This window comes from Halichondria panicea, chromosome 12 (assembly GCF_963675165.1).
Source record: "Halichondria panicea chromosome 12, odHalPani1.1, whole genome shotgun sequence".
NCBI lineage: Eukaryota > Metazoa > Porifera > Demospongiae > Suberitida > Halichondriidae > Halichondria > Halichondria panicea.
Window position 1 is genome coordinate 6,415,550 of NC_087388.1, and position 18,045 is coordinate 6,433,594.

Below are 18,045 nucleotides of genomic sequence, written 5' to 3' on the forward strand. Positions count from 1 at the left end.
CCTCCTCTAGTACTAACCACCTCTATACAAAACAACCACCTCTTGTACATGTTAGGATAAATATAAGGGGTCAAGTTTTGCATTGAGATTGAGAAATTGAAAACACTGATCCACTACTTCGAAAAGTTTGGCACATCAGTGACTGCAATGTATTTTGTTTTTTTGTGCTTTATTAGAGCTTCAGCTTTAGCTTCTTCTTCCTGTGGCCTGGAGAATAGCTAGGCATGCATCAGCAGGATCTCTGATTAGATTCTAGTACCTTGAGGGTGTTAATGTTTTGACCACTGAATCTGGCATGTTCCATCTTGCCTCACCATGTGCTACACTTTATAAGGAAGCAAAGCTGCAGTCTTGACCACTCTCAACCTTGGCCAACATGTCTTCTGCTCCTTCAAACAGTCGTCCTTCAAGAGATGGTTACGATCACAAATGGTTGGAGGATCCTTCAGAGGAGCTAAAATGTCTCATTTGCCTGTCAGTAGCCAGAGAGCCTCGACAACATGGAGGCAAAGGTTGTGGAAAATTGTTCTGTGAGAGCTGCATCTCTGAGCATCAGAAGAGGAGCACAAATTGTCCACACTGCCGAGAAAACTTAACTCTCTTAGCAGACGTTAGAAGTAAGTGCTTTTTGTATTAATACTTAAAGAATGCTATATAGTACTGCACTGATTTTTCACTATAGGTGCTCGACACATCAGATCCCTCAAGGTCAAGTGCGACAACGATGTCTGTGAGTGGACGGGGGAACTGGGAGATCTTGAGACACACCTTCAGTCATGTGACTATGCTCTCCTGCCCTGTACTAACGAGTGCAAGATCGATAATGAGATTGCCAAGTTTCTGAGAAAGGATCTTGAAGAACACCTCACTAACGACTGCCCAAGACGTGAGTACAAGTGTCCACATTGCCAGGAGACAGGGGAACATGAGGAGAGGACCACCACTCATCTAGAGACTGTACTGTGCCCAAATGACGGATGTGGTGTCAGCAACTCTCACTGTCAACTACCCAGCCATCGCTCCACCTGTGAGTATGAGTGTGTGCCCTGCAAGTACGGGTGTGAGGAGAGGCTACTCCGTAAGTGTCTGAGGGAACACGAGGAAGACACTCCACTTCACCTGCTAGCTCTCAGCAAGACTAGGGAGAAAAGAATCAAGACAGAATCAAGCAACCAGCCCAAGACTGTGACATTCAGAATGACTGACTTTCAGAAATACAAGAATGGTGATCAGTGGTACAGTCCTCCATTCTACACATCTTACACCGGCTACAAAATGTGTCTGAGTGTTCAGCTGCTTAGCTTCCGTCAGCGCTTCCGATTAAGGGTCAGGGGGTGCAGTTGCGTTTACGGAGACAATGATCGGTTCACTGGGACAGTCACAGTCGAGCTACTTAACCAACTGGAGGATGATAACCATCGCAAGAATATGAGAATATTTAATAATTCATTGTGCCAAGAGTTTATCTTCAACTCATCTCATCTCATCTCAGACCTCGACTACAATGCTGACAAGAACACTCAGTACCTCAAAGAGGACACTCTGGTGTTCAGGGTATCTGTACAAGTACCCGACTACAAGCCGTGGCTGGAGCCAACCAATTGAAACTGAAACATTTTCTTGTTATTTTTTGTTGTGTTCATAATTATTTTGTGCACTGTATTTATTGATGATCAATGCGGCAATGCAATGCAAGTATGCCATGAGGATTGATTACCAGTGCACATCCCTAAATACACAGAATTATTGATTGCATACTGTAACCAATAATAATATTCTATATAATTATAGCTGTAGTGCCTTGAGGGCATGTCATTGTAACACTCAGAATTAATTTTAACATTAGATGTTCTTAGAAAATTTCCCGCTATACAATATTTCATATGTAATTACTCCCGCCCCCTCCCCCTCCCCCTCCCCCCTCGAGGGTTGCTCAGGAGGTTCAGTAGTAAGAAGGGCATACGTCCAGGTGTTCGTAACCTTGTGCTGGAGATCTGCTGCACTGATGTTAACGATGAAGACGCTGAAGTGCCCTACAACTTCAAGTGAACACTAGAGACAGTGCATTTAGTGATTGTGACTACATTAGACTAAAACACTGAGTATTACAACTAGTTATTGCATTTATGACTTGTATTGTGTTAAGAAATCGAATTATTATTGATTACAAGCAGATTATACACTTACATGTAGCAGTGAAAGCCTGTGTTGCAATTATCCACAGCCGAGAGGCCTCTCATTAATAATCACAGGGCCAAAAGAGTTCATTTCCAGTAGTATACAACGTTGTACACTATCAACTTTCTTTGTAAACTATGAAGTGTAGATGAACTAAAATTCAACAACATTGTAAACTATGATATACACTCGCAAGTACAAACATAGTTTACAAGCTGTAAACTACCACTTCTGGCCCTGTGAATCATAATTATGCATGTTACATCATTGTGAGTTATATCACCCATTTTGGTTGGCGCCATAATTATGTATTTGTAGAGTACATGCAGCCCAGCCCCACCCCCTTTCTGCGTCTTGGATGTATATATTGATGAGTATTCCTTGAATTTCTACACATGCATGCAATTAATTTATCATCAACAATAATGAACAGGTGTTGCATGTGGTGTAATCATTGTGATACAATCATATAAGTGATGTTTTGCCATAAGTATTAAGTATAATTTATATATACGCATTGTTCACGACATGTCTTGCTAGCTGACAGTACCAGCAGCTGCTATGACATCACATGACGGCTTGTGTTTCTTCCAATGAGTCACCTGACACTCCCTGCATGTGCAGGAGGGAAAAAAAGAGGTTACAGTGTATACTGTACTACTACTATGCGAGCATCAAAATAGTGAGCGTTAATCAATTCAGAATAATAAAACAGCAAAAACCTAAACTAGTACCCACGATCCTTGCCAGAACTCAATTTGAATAGGTAGATCGCAAAGGGTAAAGTTTTCTTCTGGTTTGGCTCTAATTACATAGACAGCAGATCCATCAAATTACTTTAGGTGCACTAATTTACTACTGTGCGGAAGGTCAATACAATATTGTCAATATTTTTACAGATTGTAAAAAAAGTTGTAATAGGATGACTTCTTACCTCCCACAGTACCACTCGTTTCGACACCGGGAGCACCTCTTGTTAGCCTCACACCCACACATCACACACTTTGGTGGCCCCTCACTCAAAGCCTCAAGGGCGTCTAGGTTGTAAGACTCCACCCATCTCTTGGCCTTGCTTTGAAGCTCCTCCTGAGATGGCTCCAGTAATAGTCGGGCGTGTTTTAGGGCAATGGACGACCATTTTCCAGTGTTGGCTTTTAGTAGACTCTCGTGGATTTCTGGAGCCTGTGTAGAAAATGAATAAGAAGTGATGACATGTATCTTTATTTTCATAGTTACCGTACGTAATTCCAAACAAATACTGTTTGCGAGACTATACTGATGAATTTCAGGTGGTGTACCTGTTCTAATATAAGCTCTCTGGTTGTCGTGGGTAACTCCATGAGTGTCAGCTGATGAAGGTAGCGTTGGAGGTCAGTCAGAGGAGGGATTTGTTCCAATAGCGGCTCAGACAGGTAGCCTCGCAGCTGTGGATAGCGGGGGAAGAAACCGGGGGAAATGAATGGTATTATATACAACTGATCTGCTGTGTGTAAAGAGCTACAATCAAAACCTGCCATTTTCAACTCTATTTTTAAAGCTCCTCATAAATTATAGCAATTATAGATTTTATTTGAGGGGGGGGGGGGCACTGTACCTTGAGAATGGTTGCCTTGGAGTGGTTGTTGAGTTCGTATTTTTGTTGGCAGTCTCTGTCCATGAGAAGTGTATAGAGTGTCAGCCAGACCTGCCCCTCCAGCTGACACAGCTTCAGTCTGTCCCCAGGCACTGTCTCGGTCCACTTGTTCCCTTCAAACACGAGCAGCTGACCTACACACACACACACAGTTAGTGGCCATACATTCAAAGCATACAGTGTATAATACAGAAGCAATCAGTACAAGTGGAAAGGTTTTGTCAGAAGTACAACTTAACAGAAGAATTGAACTAGGTCATAGGGCACCAGAAGAAAGGTTTCTTCGCCAGATACTTGTTAACCAAGATTGCAGTGTACAAGTATTGGTGCAGATGTTCACCCTCTCACACAACTAACCCCAAAAGCAATCACTATACCGGTATCTCAATAGATAGGCCTTTCAAAGGAGGGCTACCAAACGCATCTGAAAATGCATAATACTTACTTCAAGTTATGGGTAGTAAGATAGCTCTCGAAACATAGGCTGGCCTTCCCCTCCCACTCACCCACCCACACACACAACCCTCTCTCACCCACCCACACACACACTCACAACCCTCACACACGCACGCACGCACACACACACACACACACACACACACACACACACACACACACACACACACACACACACACACACACACACACACACACACACACACACACACACACACACACACACACACACACACACACACACACACACACACACACACACCTTTTTCTCCAGTTTTCCTCCATGGAGAGACCTCCAATAGACTGACGAGGAGACAAGGCAGGTCGTGGGTGTTGAGTAGTCTCGCACCCACACTCAGAGAGTGTGATGAGAGGTGGTCCGTTATATAGCGGAGGATGGACACAGCCTTCATGTTGACACTGAACAACAAATTGCTAGATTGCTCCTTAAGTTCCTGCCAGGGAAATGTAATAGATTGTATGAAGACAATTGTATAGAAAATGGCAGCCTACATGTAGCTATCGTATTACTAGAATGTTTTGCGAGCATCAAACATAATGATAATAACTTTGCAAAAATTAAATTGCAAAAACTTAAACTGGTACTAGTACGACACACAATCCTTGGCCAGAACGCAATAGTTAGATCGCAAAGGATCAAGTTTTTTGCTGATTTGGCTCATTAAATTGTCAAGTTTTTCACCCGCAAATATTCTAGTAATACGGTACATTACAATGGATTTTAAAATGCTTGTAACGCTAACAATCATTTTGCGAGGTCTGAATGCAATGGTACACCACATGCAAGGCTACTAATTATACACAACAGAGTTAGACTCACTTTAACAAGTTTTGATTTTGTCGGTAACCCATCCTCGTCTCCACTACTGTCACTGTCCACTTCCTCCACATGCCTCACACCCTCACACCCTCCCAGCACGCCCGTCAGTCGCCGGTGGCAATAATCAAGCAGATCCAACACACAGCCCTCTATGGCTTCAGCACACTCCTATAAGAGAATGGGGAAAGATAATTATGGAATAAACAATTTTAACTTACTTGATAGAAGAGTGATGTTTCCAGTAGACTAATCAAAGTGCCTTCTTGGAGGAGCTGTGTGTGTGTGTGTGTGTGGGTGGAGGTGGGCGTGTGTGTGGGTGGGCATGTGTGTGTGTGGGGGTGCTAGTAATATTATATTTCACACTTCAATAATTATACTCACCACAAGATAGGCTGGAAAGTTGGTACGAGGTTTAACAGTCTTCTCCAGTATTAGGGGAAACACCTTTTCCCTCCACACCTCTAGTGCCAGCAACTCATGTATCAACACAGGCAACTGATAATAAAAACAACAATGAGTAAACATACTCGTAAAATGGGTACAAAGTTTATAGGGTGATGGTCTCCAAAAATTGCAAATGCCAACGGTATTTCACGTCGCCACGTCGTCATTACAGGATATTGGGTTCAACTATCACACATTGGTTATGATTGCGCAATGCTGATCTGCACAGGAACTTCAGGAAGCTGCTTGTATAGTATTCATAGGAGTAGCACTTGGTGGATGCACTTGACGTAGTAATTCAATTGTACCTTTTCGTGTGTAATGAGAAATTCTTTCACAAATTCATCGCTCTGTTGGGTCACGTTAAACACGGCCTGAGGGCATGGATACATTGAGGGATACATTGAGGGATACAAGTGAAGAGTACAGCTGCAATGTTAGGACAAGCTTTACCTGCATGCTGAGCTGCTCAAGTCGCTCTCTCTGCACTGACCATCTGCAGAAAAAACAAAAAGGGGGGCAGAGTGGGAGGAGATATAAAAATGATAGTAGTGGAACAACGAAATATGAATTACCAAACTGTGCGCATAGGTACTAGGTGTGTATGAAACTTGCTTTTCTGATCCAATGTCTGCTAGTGTGAATATTCTCAGCTCTCGTACGAAGGCTTCAGCCTCAGAGGGGAAGATCACATGACCACTCGGCACATCACTACTGCTGCATTATTTGTTAAAATCAATAATTAACAAGATTTACGAAATTTAATGGCTAGTCAGAGCATTCCATGATACACTCGCATGCATGCATTCAGTAATGGTGGCTTACTTCGCTTGAGAGCTCATTTCTTCAAAGTCCAGCAATTTAGAGGGGTCCGGGTGGATCTCATCAGTTGAGTTCCAAATAGTGCACACTACACTGAACTATGTGCAAAGTCAGTTTGTTATGTAGTCGATCTTTACCATTATTTCAGTAGCCAGCAACGACCTTTACCCATATACACTCAGCAAAACAAGTATGGCGACCGTACAGAAGTTTCTATCTGTCTCAAGATCACAGCTCAGCAGAGCGCCCCACTACACCAGACGCTACCATAGGGGAGGTCTGGGTCAGGACGTATACATCGTGAGTGCTGCACGCACACCTATCGGCAGCTTCAGAGGTAGTCTGTCAGCACTGCCAGCCTCCAAGTTGGGCTCTATTGCTATCAGTGCAGCAGTGGACCGAGCTGGGATACAGGCAGAGCAGGTGTGTTGCTCACTATAGAGTGTTCTAATGGCTAGCTAAGGATATACACGAGGTGTATGATTGTACAACGTACGTGTCAACCGATTTCATTACAAGTCTTTAAGGCCACTCCAAGTGATACTCTGGTTTCTGGTTCACCGCCCGCATCAGATTTTATTCTTGGATTTCTATCTCATTATTGGATTTCTATCTCATTATTTCTACTACGCATGCGCAGAATGGTCCATGTGGTACAAAATAGTGTGATAATGATATTCATTTGCAAAATAATGAGATTCATAAGGTGAAATTGATAATGACATAATGAGAAAAGCCGCCCGCCCGCATGCAATTAGAAAAACTTCAGGACCAGAAACCAGAGTGTCACTTGGAGTGGCCTAAACAGCCGGCCATAATTTGACGTAACTTCTGGATCCGGTGATCCAATTTCAAGCTTAGAAAGAGCTATTTCAGAGTTTAATAAAATACGGCAAAATACTATGGTCCGGGCCATGGTCTTGCTGAAAAAAATTTATTTGGATACGCCACAAATTTAAGAGTTCAACGCATCATCTGAAAGAGCTTCTTCTAAACTTTCAGAACATCTTGAAATTGGGTCAACAGAACTAAAGTTATGACCAATCACAAAAAATAACTTGACCCACTAGATGTACATTATACAGTGCATATCATGATCCCTTGTTATGCATCACTCCTGTCCCAGGTGAATGAGGTGTACATGGGCAATGTGTTACAAGCAGGACAAGGTCAGGCCCCGGCCAGACAGGCCACCCTGGGGGCGGGGCTACCACTGTCAACCCCCTCCACCACCATCAACAAAGTGTGTGCTTCAGGTACGACAATCATGTTAGGAAATGGGGAAGGATGTTTACTGTGCTACATCTGTAGGTGGTTGTTGGGGTATCAACTGGAGTCCTATTTTGGCGTATGATATTTATTTGCTACACTGAGAGACGTTTGCCCGTTCAATTATTTTTGGCAACTCCACACAATTAATTAAGTTAGTAGTATTTATTTTGCTGCCACTGATTACCTTACCCTCCCGCACACACACATCACACACGCATACACCCACACACACACAGGCATGAAGGCTGTGATGCTGGCGAGTCAAGGTCTAGCAGTTGGCACTAACGAGGTGATGATAGCCGGGGGTATGGAGAGCATGTCCAACGTTCCCTATTACCTGGCGACGGGACGGGCTGGGTTTGGGTACGGCCATCAGACCGTCGAGGATGGGATCGTCAAGGATGGACTATGGGATGTCTATAATCAGGTGAGACTTTAAGAGATGAAGAGGTGGTTGTATTCAAAATAATAATCGCTAGAGTGTATATTGTATGTAGCCTCTATTCTGGGGTATCTTTAGACACGATGGACACAGTGCTAATTAATTTAGTAGCTACTTCACTGTACATTTTGGAGTTGATTTTGACAAAATAAGCGTGGGCTATGGGAAAGTATAAATTTTGTTGTCTTATAGACTATGACCATAGCCAGTATAATTATATGAAGGTTATATGAAGGTTACGATAACCGCTCCCCCCCCCCCCCCACACACACACACACACACACACACATGCCCACACCACAGTTCCACATGGGTAACTGTGCCGAGGACACTGCTAAGAAGTACGAGGTGACTCGGGAGGCACAAGACGAGTATGCACGGAGGTCCTACACCAACTCAGCCAGAGCCACTGAGAGTGGGCTGATGGAGAAGGAGATCATACCTGTCACAATACCAGGGAAGAAAGGAAAGCCTGACATTGTTGTGAAGATTGATGAAGAGTTCTCAAAGTATGTCAAGTATATAGTATCTCCATTCGTACTTGCTGTTTTGTGAGTGAACAACTTCTGCAAATGAGCTAAATCAGATTTGACTAACTAGTTTGCAAATATCTGGCAAGGATAGTGAAATCATACAAAGTACCAAGCACTTGGGGTACTTAGAGGAAGGTCGCACTACTAGACTCCACACATACTTACTTGCCTTATTTATTAGTTCTATCATACACTTTCAATACCAGTAGAGCTAGTAGTCTATATAAAGCTTTTTCCACACTACAGAGCCAGGTCACTTACCATTAGCAAAATTCGTATAATTATGTTTTGACGTTACAGTAGTTAATACTGGTGTAGTTCTCTCATCACGTATTGTGAACAACGTGCTGTAATTGTTGATCTCCACATGACCTCCCAGAGCGGACTTCACCAAGTTCCCTAAGCTCCGCCCAGCGTTCCTCCCAGCAGAGGAGGGTGGTAGTGTGACGGCTGCCAATGCTAGTACACTCAACGACGGTGCTGCTGCCCTCGTCCTCATGACTGATGCAGGTCTCAAGAATACTGGAGCACAACCTCTGGCCAGAATAGTCGGTGAGTGGGTGTGTGGGTGGGTGTGTGGGGGTGTGTGTGAGTGTGTGTGTGAGTGTGTGGGTGGGGGTGTGAGTGTGTGGGTGGGGGTGTGTGCGATACAAGTACAATTTTTACTGGATATTATACTATTAAGGAACAGTATGTGTACAAAGTTTATACCACTATAGTCTACTTAGTAATTTTCTCTTCACTTTCTCCCATTCTTCTGCAATCTTCTCTTGTTTCCCCACACACCACCCACCACACACACTCACACCCACACAGGAATGGCGGACGCTGCTCTGGCTCCCATTGATTTCCCCACTGCTCCAGTAGCAGCCATGAGCAAAGTAAGTACATTTATAACTATATTTATGATACTGACATTAATACTGACAGTATGCTTGCTCTTATTATGTGAAAGAGTTTCAATATTTCTCTCCCACCCCCTCCCTCAGGTGCTCTCCCTGTGTGGCCTCACGAAGGATGACATCGCAATGTTTGAGATCAACGAAGCTTTCTCAGTCGTAGCATTGGCTAATATCAAACTGATGGAGCTGGATCCAGACAGAGTCAACGTTAACGGAGGTCAGAGTTCAGAGTTCACTGAGCCTTATACCTTGTTTATGTGTGTGTACGTGTGTCTTACATACGCCTTTAAGAGCTTATACATGTAGAGTATATATTAAAAGATCACATTTTAGCACTGATAGAAAGAACTCCACTTATTTACCATTGAAACCAAGACAACGTCTGGATAGCATTGAGGGAGTGTACACACATCAATTCTGTTTTGTCCAAAGTGTGAAACTATAAGTCAAGAAATTTTGATTTTGTCTTCAATAATTATTTTTTTAATTATCTACGTTGCCTAATCCTTTACTCTCACCACTGTTACTGTGTGTTCTCCACTCACTAGGTGCTGTGTCGTTGGGCCACCCAATTGGAATGTCTGGCGCTCGATTGGTCGGTCATCTGGCACACAATCTGTTGTCAGGGCAACGGGGGCTGGCGGGGATATGTAACGGAGGGGGAGGGGCCTCGGCAATCATCATAGAGAGACTGTAACCAAGCAACTCGTGACTTGTGTACAATCTATATAATTATTTGTTTGTCTTTTTGTATCATGTAGCAGCTTGCGTCTATAATTAATTATAGACAGACTGTCGCTATATAATCATTATATTTAAACAGCAGTTTAATAGTAATAATAATATTATGATAAAAAGTTGAGAGAATGATATAATATACACTATATATAATATTTTATTGTGATGATCGAGACCGTTTGTTCTGATTGCTATTGCTGTATAGTTTGTCATTTTCTCTCTTCCTTGTATTGTACGGCCGAGTGCCTTCAGTTAGTGGCCCGGGGGGGTCGCTAGAGGCTACTTCTGCACTACACGTCTGACTGTACAACACCCTGTCCCAGAAGTCGGGAACATCTGTGGTGTGTGTGTGGGTGGAGTGGGTGTGGGTGGGATGGTGTGGTGTGTGGGGTGGTGTGGAGTGTGTGTGGGTGGGGTGGTGTGGAGTGTGGGTGGGTGGGGTGGTGTGTTGTGTGGAGTGTGTGTGGGTGGGGTGGTTAGGATGTAATCTAGCTATTACGTATGGCTTAGAAAAGAGTACAAAAAAATAAAACTGACCTTCCGAGACCAGTTCGTTCAAGTCATATCCATCCTGTAGATCCTCATCATTTACCACGCCTCCTGCCACGCCCTCACAGCCGCCCTTGCTCTGCATGCGTTTCTTCTGCCACTCCAACTGTTTCTGAGCTTGTTTCAACTTTCTCATTTCGTCCGCACTCAGCAATTGTGCTGCTGTTTGTGCTGACAGTGCAGATTTGCTCTCAGCCTCAGTGGGCTTATGCTTGATACCTTGAGCCTCCGCTAAAATCTCAGGAACTAATTTCACACTAGTAAGAGGAGAGATTTTATCAGTGTGTATATTTTTGGGTTTTTTTCCTGACGCTTTTTCGGCAGCTGTGTGTGTCATGAGTAGTTTTGAAGGTGCTGTGTTACCTCCCTTGGGTATTGGTGTTCTGTCCGTGTGTGGTGGGCGTAAGGGTGTGGGGTGGGCGGTCACACTGCTCGCTTTGTCTGTCGATGAACCTACACAGTGTGCAAACAAGATACATAATTATAGAACACTGCAATACAGAGGCTATAGCTCACTTATGCAAACCTTATTAGAGACAAACATAAGTCAACCACTAGCTACAGTGCACACAGTGGGACCACACTATAGGCTCTGTACACTAGCTACAGTGTACACAATGGGACCACACTATAGGCTCTGTATACTAGTCTACAGTGCACACAGTGGGACCACACTATAGGCTCTGTACACTAGCTACAGTGTACACAGTGGGACCACACTATAGGCTCTGTACACTAGCTACAGTGCACACAGTGGGACCACACTATAGGCTCTGTACACTAGCTACAGTGCACACAGTGGGACCACACTATAGGCTCGATCTGTACACAATTGAGGTAACTGACGTAGCTACGTATATGAGTACTTGCTTTTAGAATGAAAAGGTTGTACTTCATCCTAACACACCTCTACTAGTTCTCTTGTTTGGAGGGTCAGTTGTATTTGTAACAGGTGAACTAGAGCCTTCAGCTTTCACCCTAACCCCACACAAGTTAGGATCTTGAAAACCAGCATCATCCGTTGTGTGTGTGTGAGGAGTGTGAGGGGTGGTACTGGCAGACGTGGCTTTAGCGATGATATCGAGGAGCTGTGCCCCTGGTGAGGGTGTGAGGGCGTGGGCGTGTGAGGGTGTGAAGGTGTGGGGGTGTGGGGAGGGTGGTTTAGAACGATAGTCCTTTAGTGCTGGATTAATCTCGCCCATATGCTTTAGACTAGCGGGCTCTTTGGATGAATTCTACGTGTAAAGAAAGTAGTATAATCATAGTTTGGGGACTCTTTCAGCTGCCATAACTGGAATTCCGTGGATCCAATTTCACCGATTTTATGATTTTCTGAAAGCTTAGAGAGAGACCTTTCAAATGGTACCACCAATGTTCATATTTGGGAGATGACAAAATTTACCAATTTCGGCCAAATACCATGGTCCAAGGCCGAAAAATGACAAATTATGGCCCATTTCAAAATTTGGATTGAAATACATCATTTGAAAGGTCTCTTTCTAAGCTTTCAGAAAATCATAAAATTTTTGACATTGGATCAACGGTACTAAAGTTAAGGCTGTTATTGGGTAGCTAGTTCTAGCAACACTTGATTGCTCACATTCTTGGGCTGTCTCTGTATATACTTGAGGTACTCTTTGTTACTGATGCAGTTTCCCAGGAGATTACCAAAGCTTCGTAATGCTCTCTTTAGTCCGTCCGTCACCGCCTCTTTACGAGCCTGTGTGTGGTGTGGGTGTGTGTGTGGAGGGTGTGGGGTGTGTGTGGAAAGCGAAGCAAAGTGCTAGAAAAGATTGCACAGTTTGAGTAGGGAGAAAATGGGAGAAAATGGGAAAGGATAACGCATGATCCCAATAGGAGAACTTCTCCTCAAATCAAGATTTTTAAATATTTTATCGTTAACAGAAGTCAAAAGCACAAAGTATCACAAGGTATTGTGATAGCAAGGATTGAACAGAATTGCATTTATCTTCAGACACAGTACCTTCTCAATAGAGAGAGCTTTGGACCTCATTCCCTCTGACACACCGTAACCAACGTCCTCGTGATAAGCTCCATCCTTCAGCTCCACACGCACGATCGCACTCACTCCAATGTAGAACCGATCTCCTGATTGGTCGATGAAATCTAGAGAAGTGCGGAGTAAAAATAGATAGCAAGTTATATACAGGTTATCAATCGAAATCTACAATGTAGCCTCTACTTTTGTTACAACGTATACATTTGTGCTTGTGAACTCAGGATATCCACAGAGGTAGGAAAGACAACTATACAAACATGCACATCTTTTTATTGCTTGTTAAATCGAAGCATTAGCATCTATGTACTCCCCTCTATAATGGACACCTTTTGGGAACAAAGTGTTTTGGCTCTTATACAGAGGTGGCCTTCGTTGAGGAGTTGTTTTGTACACAAACTGTTCATTTGGGACCTGGCCTTTGTATCGCAGTGGACCTTTCCTCAGGGGTGACCATTAAAGAGGGGCTCCATTATATTCTCACCGATGGACTGATTTGTGAGTGAGTGTGACCAGCCGTTGTAACCAAAGGTCTCGTTAGCCAGCTGCACCAGACGATGACCCTCAATGTATGCTAGCTACAATGAGGACAGAATACAATACGTGATTAGAATTATCTATAGAGAAAATATGCGGAGGGCTTAGAGGAAGAAGATGGCCTTCAATGTACGCTAGTTAAAGACGAACACAGTAGGTTAATTTGACAGTATACATGATTTTTTTTAGAATTAGCAATATTATTAGAAGGGAAGGGATGAATATAGGATGTAGAGAGATGAGTGTTTGACCTTTTGACCTCCAGCTCCGCTGCGCTGGCTGATGTACTCTGGACCCAGGTGCTGCTCTAGTGCACTCTGTACCGCACTCTGCTCCTCGTGACTCAGCTGCACCTGTGTGTGTGTGTGTGTGTGTGTGTGTGTGTGTGTGTGTGTGTGTGTGTGTGTGTGTGTGTGGGTGTGTGTATGTGTGTGTGTGGATGGTGTGTGTGTGTGTGTGTGTGTGTATGTGTGGTGTGTGTCGTAATTACAGTGGCCAAAAATTCCATTAAATTTTTTAACGTCTGAATGGCAATGATATGCACATAGTGGTTGTATACATCTATTCTGGCATACATTGACCCCATAAACACTTCAAGGGAGAGCTACCTTTATCCTCACCTGTCCAAACTTGCTGGTGCACGGTGGGTCCTTCATTGGAGGACATACTCCATTCATTCCAGCAGACACACCTCCTCTTCTCACTGTATTGAAATGTGGGCAAAGATCGTCGGTAGAACTAACACAATACCGCCTTCGCAATTAGAAACAACATTGAGTTAGTTTGTCCGACGACCTTTCCCAGCATTTTATAATAATCTCTGTCAAATTTCAATCCATTGACGATTAATTAGAACACCACATGGTGTGTATGTACGTGTACGTGTAGAGGCTACTGTACTACAAGATGAAGGGAACTGCTTTATATGTACTGTCTCTAGCTCTGGCACTGACTGGAGTTAGCGGGAGCAATGGAGAGAGCCTCGTCTTGTCCAGTGTATCACGTGAGCTGGATCTGACCACCCCTCTCGTGCAGCAGAAGGTGACAATGGTGCTGGAGAACACTGGATCCACTGCAGTCTCTCAATTTAAATTTACTGTCGATCCGTCACTCGCCAGCAAAACCTCTTTTATCGGAGCAAAAGTGAGTTCTAATAAGTGCACACCACACAAGTAATGTACGTTCGTACGATGTAATGTAGATGCATATTTAACCTGCTCATCATTGATTTTTTTAACCCCTTCAGCTCGAAGAACCGGAAATGGATTTGGTCATTTCGCCCAATAAAATTGCCAACACATACACCGTCAACATGCCTTCCCTCGCGGCTAAAAAGTCTGTTACTGTTGTCATAGAAACGGTCTTCGTCAATGCTATCAAACCTTTCCCGGAGTCGATTACTCAAAACGAAAAACAGTTGGTCCAATTCAGTGGAAATGTCTACTTTTATTCTCCTTATCCCTCCACGACACAGAGCACGATTGTGAAAGTTCCAAACGATAAGATTGAGTCTTTCTCTAAACTATCCCCAACAAGCAGCTCTGATGGTGAGATCACGTATGGACCTTATAGCGACGTGGCCCCGAACTCTGTTGGAAAACTGTCTGTTCATTTTGAGAATAACGGCCCTTTCTTGGCCGTGGTTGAGTTGTTGCGTGTAATCGAGGTGTCTCATTGGGGCAATGTCGCCGTTGAGGAGCATGTTCACATACGCCATATTGGTGAGTTGGTGATCACATGTACTGTGTGTGTGTGCGTGGTTGTCTAGTTAGCTATAACATCATCGTGACATCTTTCTTTAATATGGCACGTTTGGGGAAATAAATTTTTGGTTGTTATACAGAGGTGGCCTTTGTTGAGGGGTTGTTTTGTACACAAACTGTTCATTTGGGACCTGGCCTTTATAATTATCGCACGTAGTTGACCTTTTATAAATCTAACGGTGACTATTAAGAGGGGTTCCACTAAACGCATACAGTGTATAATATGCAATCATTATTATCCCAAGTTGTCAACTGCAGGAGCCACTCTGAAAGGATCTTTCAGTCGCTATGATTTCCAACGCAACCCCAACAGTGGGCCCTCGGCAGTCAAGTCCTTTATCTCAATGCTACCAGCCGCTGCTCGTGATGCTTATTATCGTGATGAGATCGGGAACATATCGACCTCTAACCTTCGGGAGGAGGACGAATACGTATCACTGGAGATGAGGCCGAGGTAGGGGGTGTGGTTATGTATAGTACTAATTTTAGCAATATTTAAAAGATTTGGGTGTTAATTAATTAATTTTTGACAGTTTCTTAGGGCTGCATGTCTATTCCTAACCTCATGTGCAACCACACACACACAGTTATAAGGCTTCACATGGCAAAACAAAACGCATGGCTCTTATATACACTTGCCGTACGTAACACTAGAAATGTTGTTGGTGATAAAAACTCTTGCGTTCTGTACCAATTTAGGTTTTTGCAATTTATTGTTGTGAAGTGGTCAAAGTTCGCATAATTATGTTAATGCTCGCAAAACATTATAGTAATACAGTAAATTGCTTCAATTTTCCCACTGTATCACCTGACTATCCCCACCCACTTCCCGCCAGGTTCCCTCTATTTGGAGGCTGGCAGACGCGCTATTACATGGGCTACAATCTCCCATCGTACGAATATCTGTATCACTCTGGCAACCAGTACATGCTCAAGATGAGGTATCTGGATCACGTCTTCAATGATCAATTTGTGGAGAGTGTGACTGTCAAGATTATCCTGCCAGAGGGAGCAAGGTAGGTCTCGAAGGGTTAATGGTTTAATCAGTTTGTGCTGTCCAGGGGTTAATGGTTTAATCAGTGTGTGCCTATCAAATTTGTAACTATTGCGTTCTGGCAAGAATTGTGTCCATACTAGTACAAGTTTTTGCGATTTAATGTTGTGAAGTGATCAACGCTCTCAAAACATTCTAGTACAAAACACTTACATACCTGCAGATTCTTCACACATTTATATATTGTATTTAACTCCACCCTCTGTCTCCCTCCATGCAGAGATGTCAACCTTGCCATGCCTTATGCTGTCAATGAGCAACCTAGACAACTCCACTACACATACCTGGATACCGTTGGTCGCCCGGTTGTCATAGCAACTAGTACGAACCTAGTAGAGCAGCACATCCAGGACTTTCAACTGACGTACACATTTGACAAGATCATGCTCTTACAGGAGCCCCTACTGCTAGTGGGAGCTCTCTACCTGTTCTTCCTGTTGGTGGTGGTCATTGTGAGACTTGACTTCTCCATCACCAAGGTACACACACACACGCACACACACACACACACACACACACGCGCGCACACACACACACACACACAAACACACACGTGTAGCTAGAACTAGTAATAAAAATGTATAATTATAGAGGATATTATTTGCGTAGATATAGGAACTGGTACTATTCTTTTTGAAAATGTATGTATATAGAGAGAGAGTCTTAATTTGCTTAATAATAAAGTTCAATTGTTTCTTTTTGGCCATACAGTAGTGTGTCTCTGTTCCATTCCATTAGCTAGGAATGTGCTCATAGCTAGACAGGCTGTACTGCATGTGTCTCTGTTCCATTCCAGTAGCTGCTAGTGCACCTACTAACTAGGTTCCTCTAACCCTCTCTCCCACTCTTATAGAATGCTGCAATGCTGGCTAAGCAACAAGCCTCTGTGATCATAGAGGCCATCTTATCAGCTCATGCTCATCGTGCCTCTCTCCTACCCTCTTACGAGACGGCCATCACCAGCCTCAAGACCAGCGAGGATACCAAGACATTCAAGAAGAGCAAGAAGGACCTCGACACTGCCTTTGTTGGTGATACAGAGAAGATATCGGCCCGAGTCAAGGACCTGCAAGCTACAGACCCTGAGGCAGGGGCAAAGGTCAGTACGTACTGCAATAGTTTTGCTTTTGCATAGCCTGTAACTTTAGTTCCGTTGATTCAATTTCAATAATTTTGTGATTTTCTGAAAGCTTAAAAAAAGCTCTATTAGATGGTATGTTCAGCTCAAAAATTTTGATTGGGCCCAAATTTGCACTTTCCCCCCACCTATAGCCCACGCTTTTTTGTCAAAAATGGCTTCGAAAATTACCTTTGATTTTAATGTGCCATCTGAAAGGGTTCACTTTAAGCTACCAGAAAATCGTTAAGCTGTTGAAATTGGACGATTTAAACTAAAGTTATGGCCGTTCAAATACATTTTATCCCTACACGTACAAGTCTTTAATTATCAGCGTTCTGATACACATCATATTATTAATGACGTTATAATTATCTTTTTGTGTGTTCAGGTGAATGATCTTCAGCGCAAGGTTGGTGAGCTGAAGAGTGCCCTGGACGAGAGCTGTGTGCTAGCTGAGAGCTTGGTAAGCAAACGTGTGGGCAAGGAGAAATACATCACTCAAGACAAGTCCTGTCAGACACGAATCAGTCGTATCACGGGAGAAATTAAAACCATCGTTCTGGGATTGGATTAGAAATTATATATTAGGGACATTGATATAAACTGATTTATTAGGCTTATAATTATTGTTTTGAGAGCTTTTCTCAAATGATGCATTTCATGTGTACATGATTAATAGTATATACATGACTTATGAATTAGTAGAGGATGTTATTTGACCTTTTTGTCTCACATGATTACACT

General features: G+C 43.3%; 5 protein-coding genes across 5 annotated transcripts; 3 read left to right on the forward strand and 2 right to left on the reverse strand.

Moving 5' to 3' along the window:
• Positions 1-259: 259 nt before the first annotated feature.
• On the forward strand, positions 260-1,862 carry LOC135345834 (TNF receptor-associated factor 5-like). The gene is made up of 2 exons (XM_064543310.1): positions 260-617; positions 683-1,862. The coding sequence occupies exons 1-2, from the start codon at positions 377-379 to the stop codon at positions 1,603-1,605; spliced, it is 1,164 nt and encodes a 387-aa protein (XP_064399380.1). The 5' UTR covers positions 260-376; the 3' UTR covers positions 1,606-1,862.
• Positions 1,863-2,604: 742 nt separating this feature from the next.
• On the reverse strand, positions 2,605-6,542 carry LOC135345849 (zinc finger MYND domain-containing protein 10-like). Its single transcript, XM_064543324.1, has 12 exons — positions 6,378-6,542; positions 6,168-6,269; positions 6,006-6,048; positions 5,861-5,926; positions 5,490-5,603; positions 5,327-5,380; positions 5,109-5,276; positions 4,530-4,722; positions 3,773-3,945; positions 3,477-3,602; positions 3,113-3,360; positions 2,605-2,790 (listed from the first exon to the last, which is right to left on the reverse strand). The coding sequence occupies exons 1-12, from the start codon at positions 6,392-6,394 to the stop codon at positions 2,715-2,717; spliced, it is 1,380 nt and encodes a 459-aa protein (XP_064399394.1). The 5' UTR covers positions 6,395-6,542; the 3' UTR covers positions 2,605-2,714.
• A 24-nt stretch (positions 6,543-6,566) lies between these two features.
• On the forward strand, positions 6,567-10,380 carry LOC135345851 (acetyl-CoA acetyltransferase, mitochondrial-like). The gene is made up of 8 exons (XM_064543326.1): positions 6,567-6,797; positions 7,501-7,630; positions 7,883-8,073; positions 8,392-8,597; positions 9,001-9,173; positions 9,438-9,502; positions 9,611-9,740; positions 10,072-10,380. The coding sequence occupies exons 1-8, from the start codon at positions 6,567-6,569 to the stop codon at positions 10,218-10,220; spliced, it is 1,275 nt and encodes a 424-aa protein (XP_064399396.1). The 3' UTR covers positions 10,221-10,380.
• Positions 10,199-14,117, reverse strand: LOC135345848 (uncharacterized). The gene is made up of 8 exons (XM_064543323.1): positions 13,985-14,117; positions 13,616-13,717; positions 13,312-13,405; positions 12,795-12,937; positions 12,411-12,530; positions 11,718-12,045; positions 10,799-11,263; positions 10,199-10,597 (listed from the first exon to the last, which is right to left on the reverse strand). The coding sequence occupies exons 1-8, from the start codon at positions 14,039-14,041 to the stop codon at positions 10,419-10,421; spliced, it is 1,488 nt and encodes a 495-aa protein (XP_064399393.1). The 5' UTR covers positions 14,042-14,117; the 3' UTR covers positions 10,199-10,418.
• A 74-nt stretch (positions 14,118-14,191) lies between these two features.
• Positions 14,192-18,033, forward strand: LOC135345847 (dolichyl-diphosphooligosaccharide--protein glycosyltransferase subunit 1-like). Its single transcript, XM_064543321.1, has 7 exons — positions 14,192-14,507; positions 14,611-15,085; positions 15,386-15,581; positions 15,964-16,143; positions 16,402-16,660; positions 17,035-17,280; positions 17,690-18,033. Exons 1-7 carry the CDS (start codon positions 14,271-14,273, stop codon positions 17,873-17,875), a joined length of 1,779 nt encoding a protein of 592 aa, XP_064399391.1. The 5' UTR covers positions 14,192-14,270; the 3' UTR covers positions 17,876-18,033.
• Positions 18,034-18,045: the final 12 nt, after the last annotated feature.

Coding starts and splice junctions, on each gene's coding strand:
- LOC135345834 (XM_064543310.1), top strand. CDS start 377: ATGTCTTCTGCTCCTTCAAACAGTCGTCCTTCAAGAGATGGTTACGAT. Junction 618..682: donor TCTCTTAGCAGACGTTAGAA/GTAAGTGCTTTT, acceptor TTTTCACTATAG/GTGCTCGACACATCAGATCC.
- LOC135345849 (XM_064543324.1), bottom strand. Junction 4,723..5,108: donor CAAAATCAAAACTTGTTAAA/GTGAGTCTAACT, acceptor TTTCCCTGGCAG/GAACTTAAGGAGCAATCTAG. Junction 3,603..3,772: donor CCAAGGCAACCATTCTCAAG/GTACAGTGCCCC, acceptor CGCTATCCACAG/CTGCGAGGCTACCTGTCTGA.
- LOC135345851 (XM_064543326.1), top strand. CDS start 6,567: ATGGCGACCGTACAGAAGTTTCTATCTGTCTCAAGATCACAGCTCAGC. Junction 8,074..8,391: donor TATGGGATGTCTATAATCAG/GTGAGACTTTAA, acceptor CCCACACCACAG/TTCCACATGGGTAACTGTGC. Junction 9,741..10,071: donor CAGAGTCAACGTTAACGGAG/GTCAGAGTTCAG, acceptor TCCACTCACTAG/GTGCTGTGTCGTTGGGCCAC.
- LOC135345848 (XM_064543323.1), bottom strand. CDS start 14,041: ATGAATGGAGTATGTCCTCCAATGAAGGACCCACCGTGCACCAGCAAG. Junction 13,406..13,615: donor GCGGAGCTGGAGGTCAAAAG/GTCAAACACTCA, acceptor TCCTCATTGTAG/CTAGCATACATTGAGGGTCA. Junction 11,264..11,717: donor AAACAAGAGAACTAGTAGAG/GTGTGTTAGGAT, acceptor CACACTGTGTAG/GTTCATCGACAGACAAAGCG.
- LOC135345847 (XM_064543321.1), top strand. CDS start 14,271: ATGAAGGGAACTGCTTTATATGTACTGTCTCTAGCTCTGGCACTGACT. Junction 15,582..15,963: donor TCACTGGAGATGAGGCCGAG/GTAGGGGGTGTG, acceptor ACTTCCCGCCAG/GTTCCCTCTATTTGGAGGCT. Junction 16,144..16,401: donor ATCCTGCCAGAGGGAGCAAG/GTAGGTCTCGAA, acceptor CCCTCCATGCAG/AGATGTCAACCTTGCCATGC.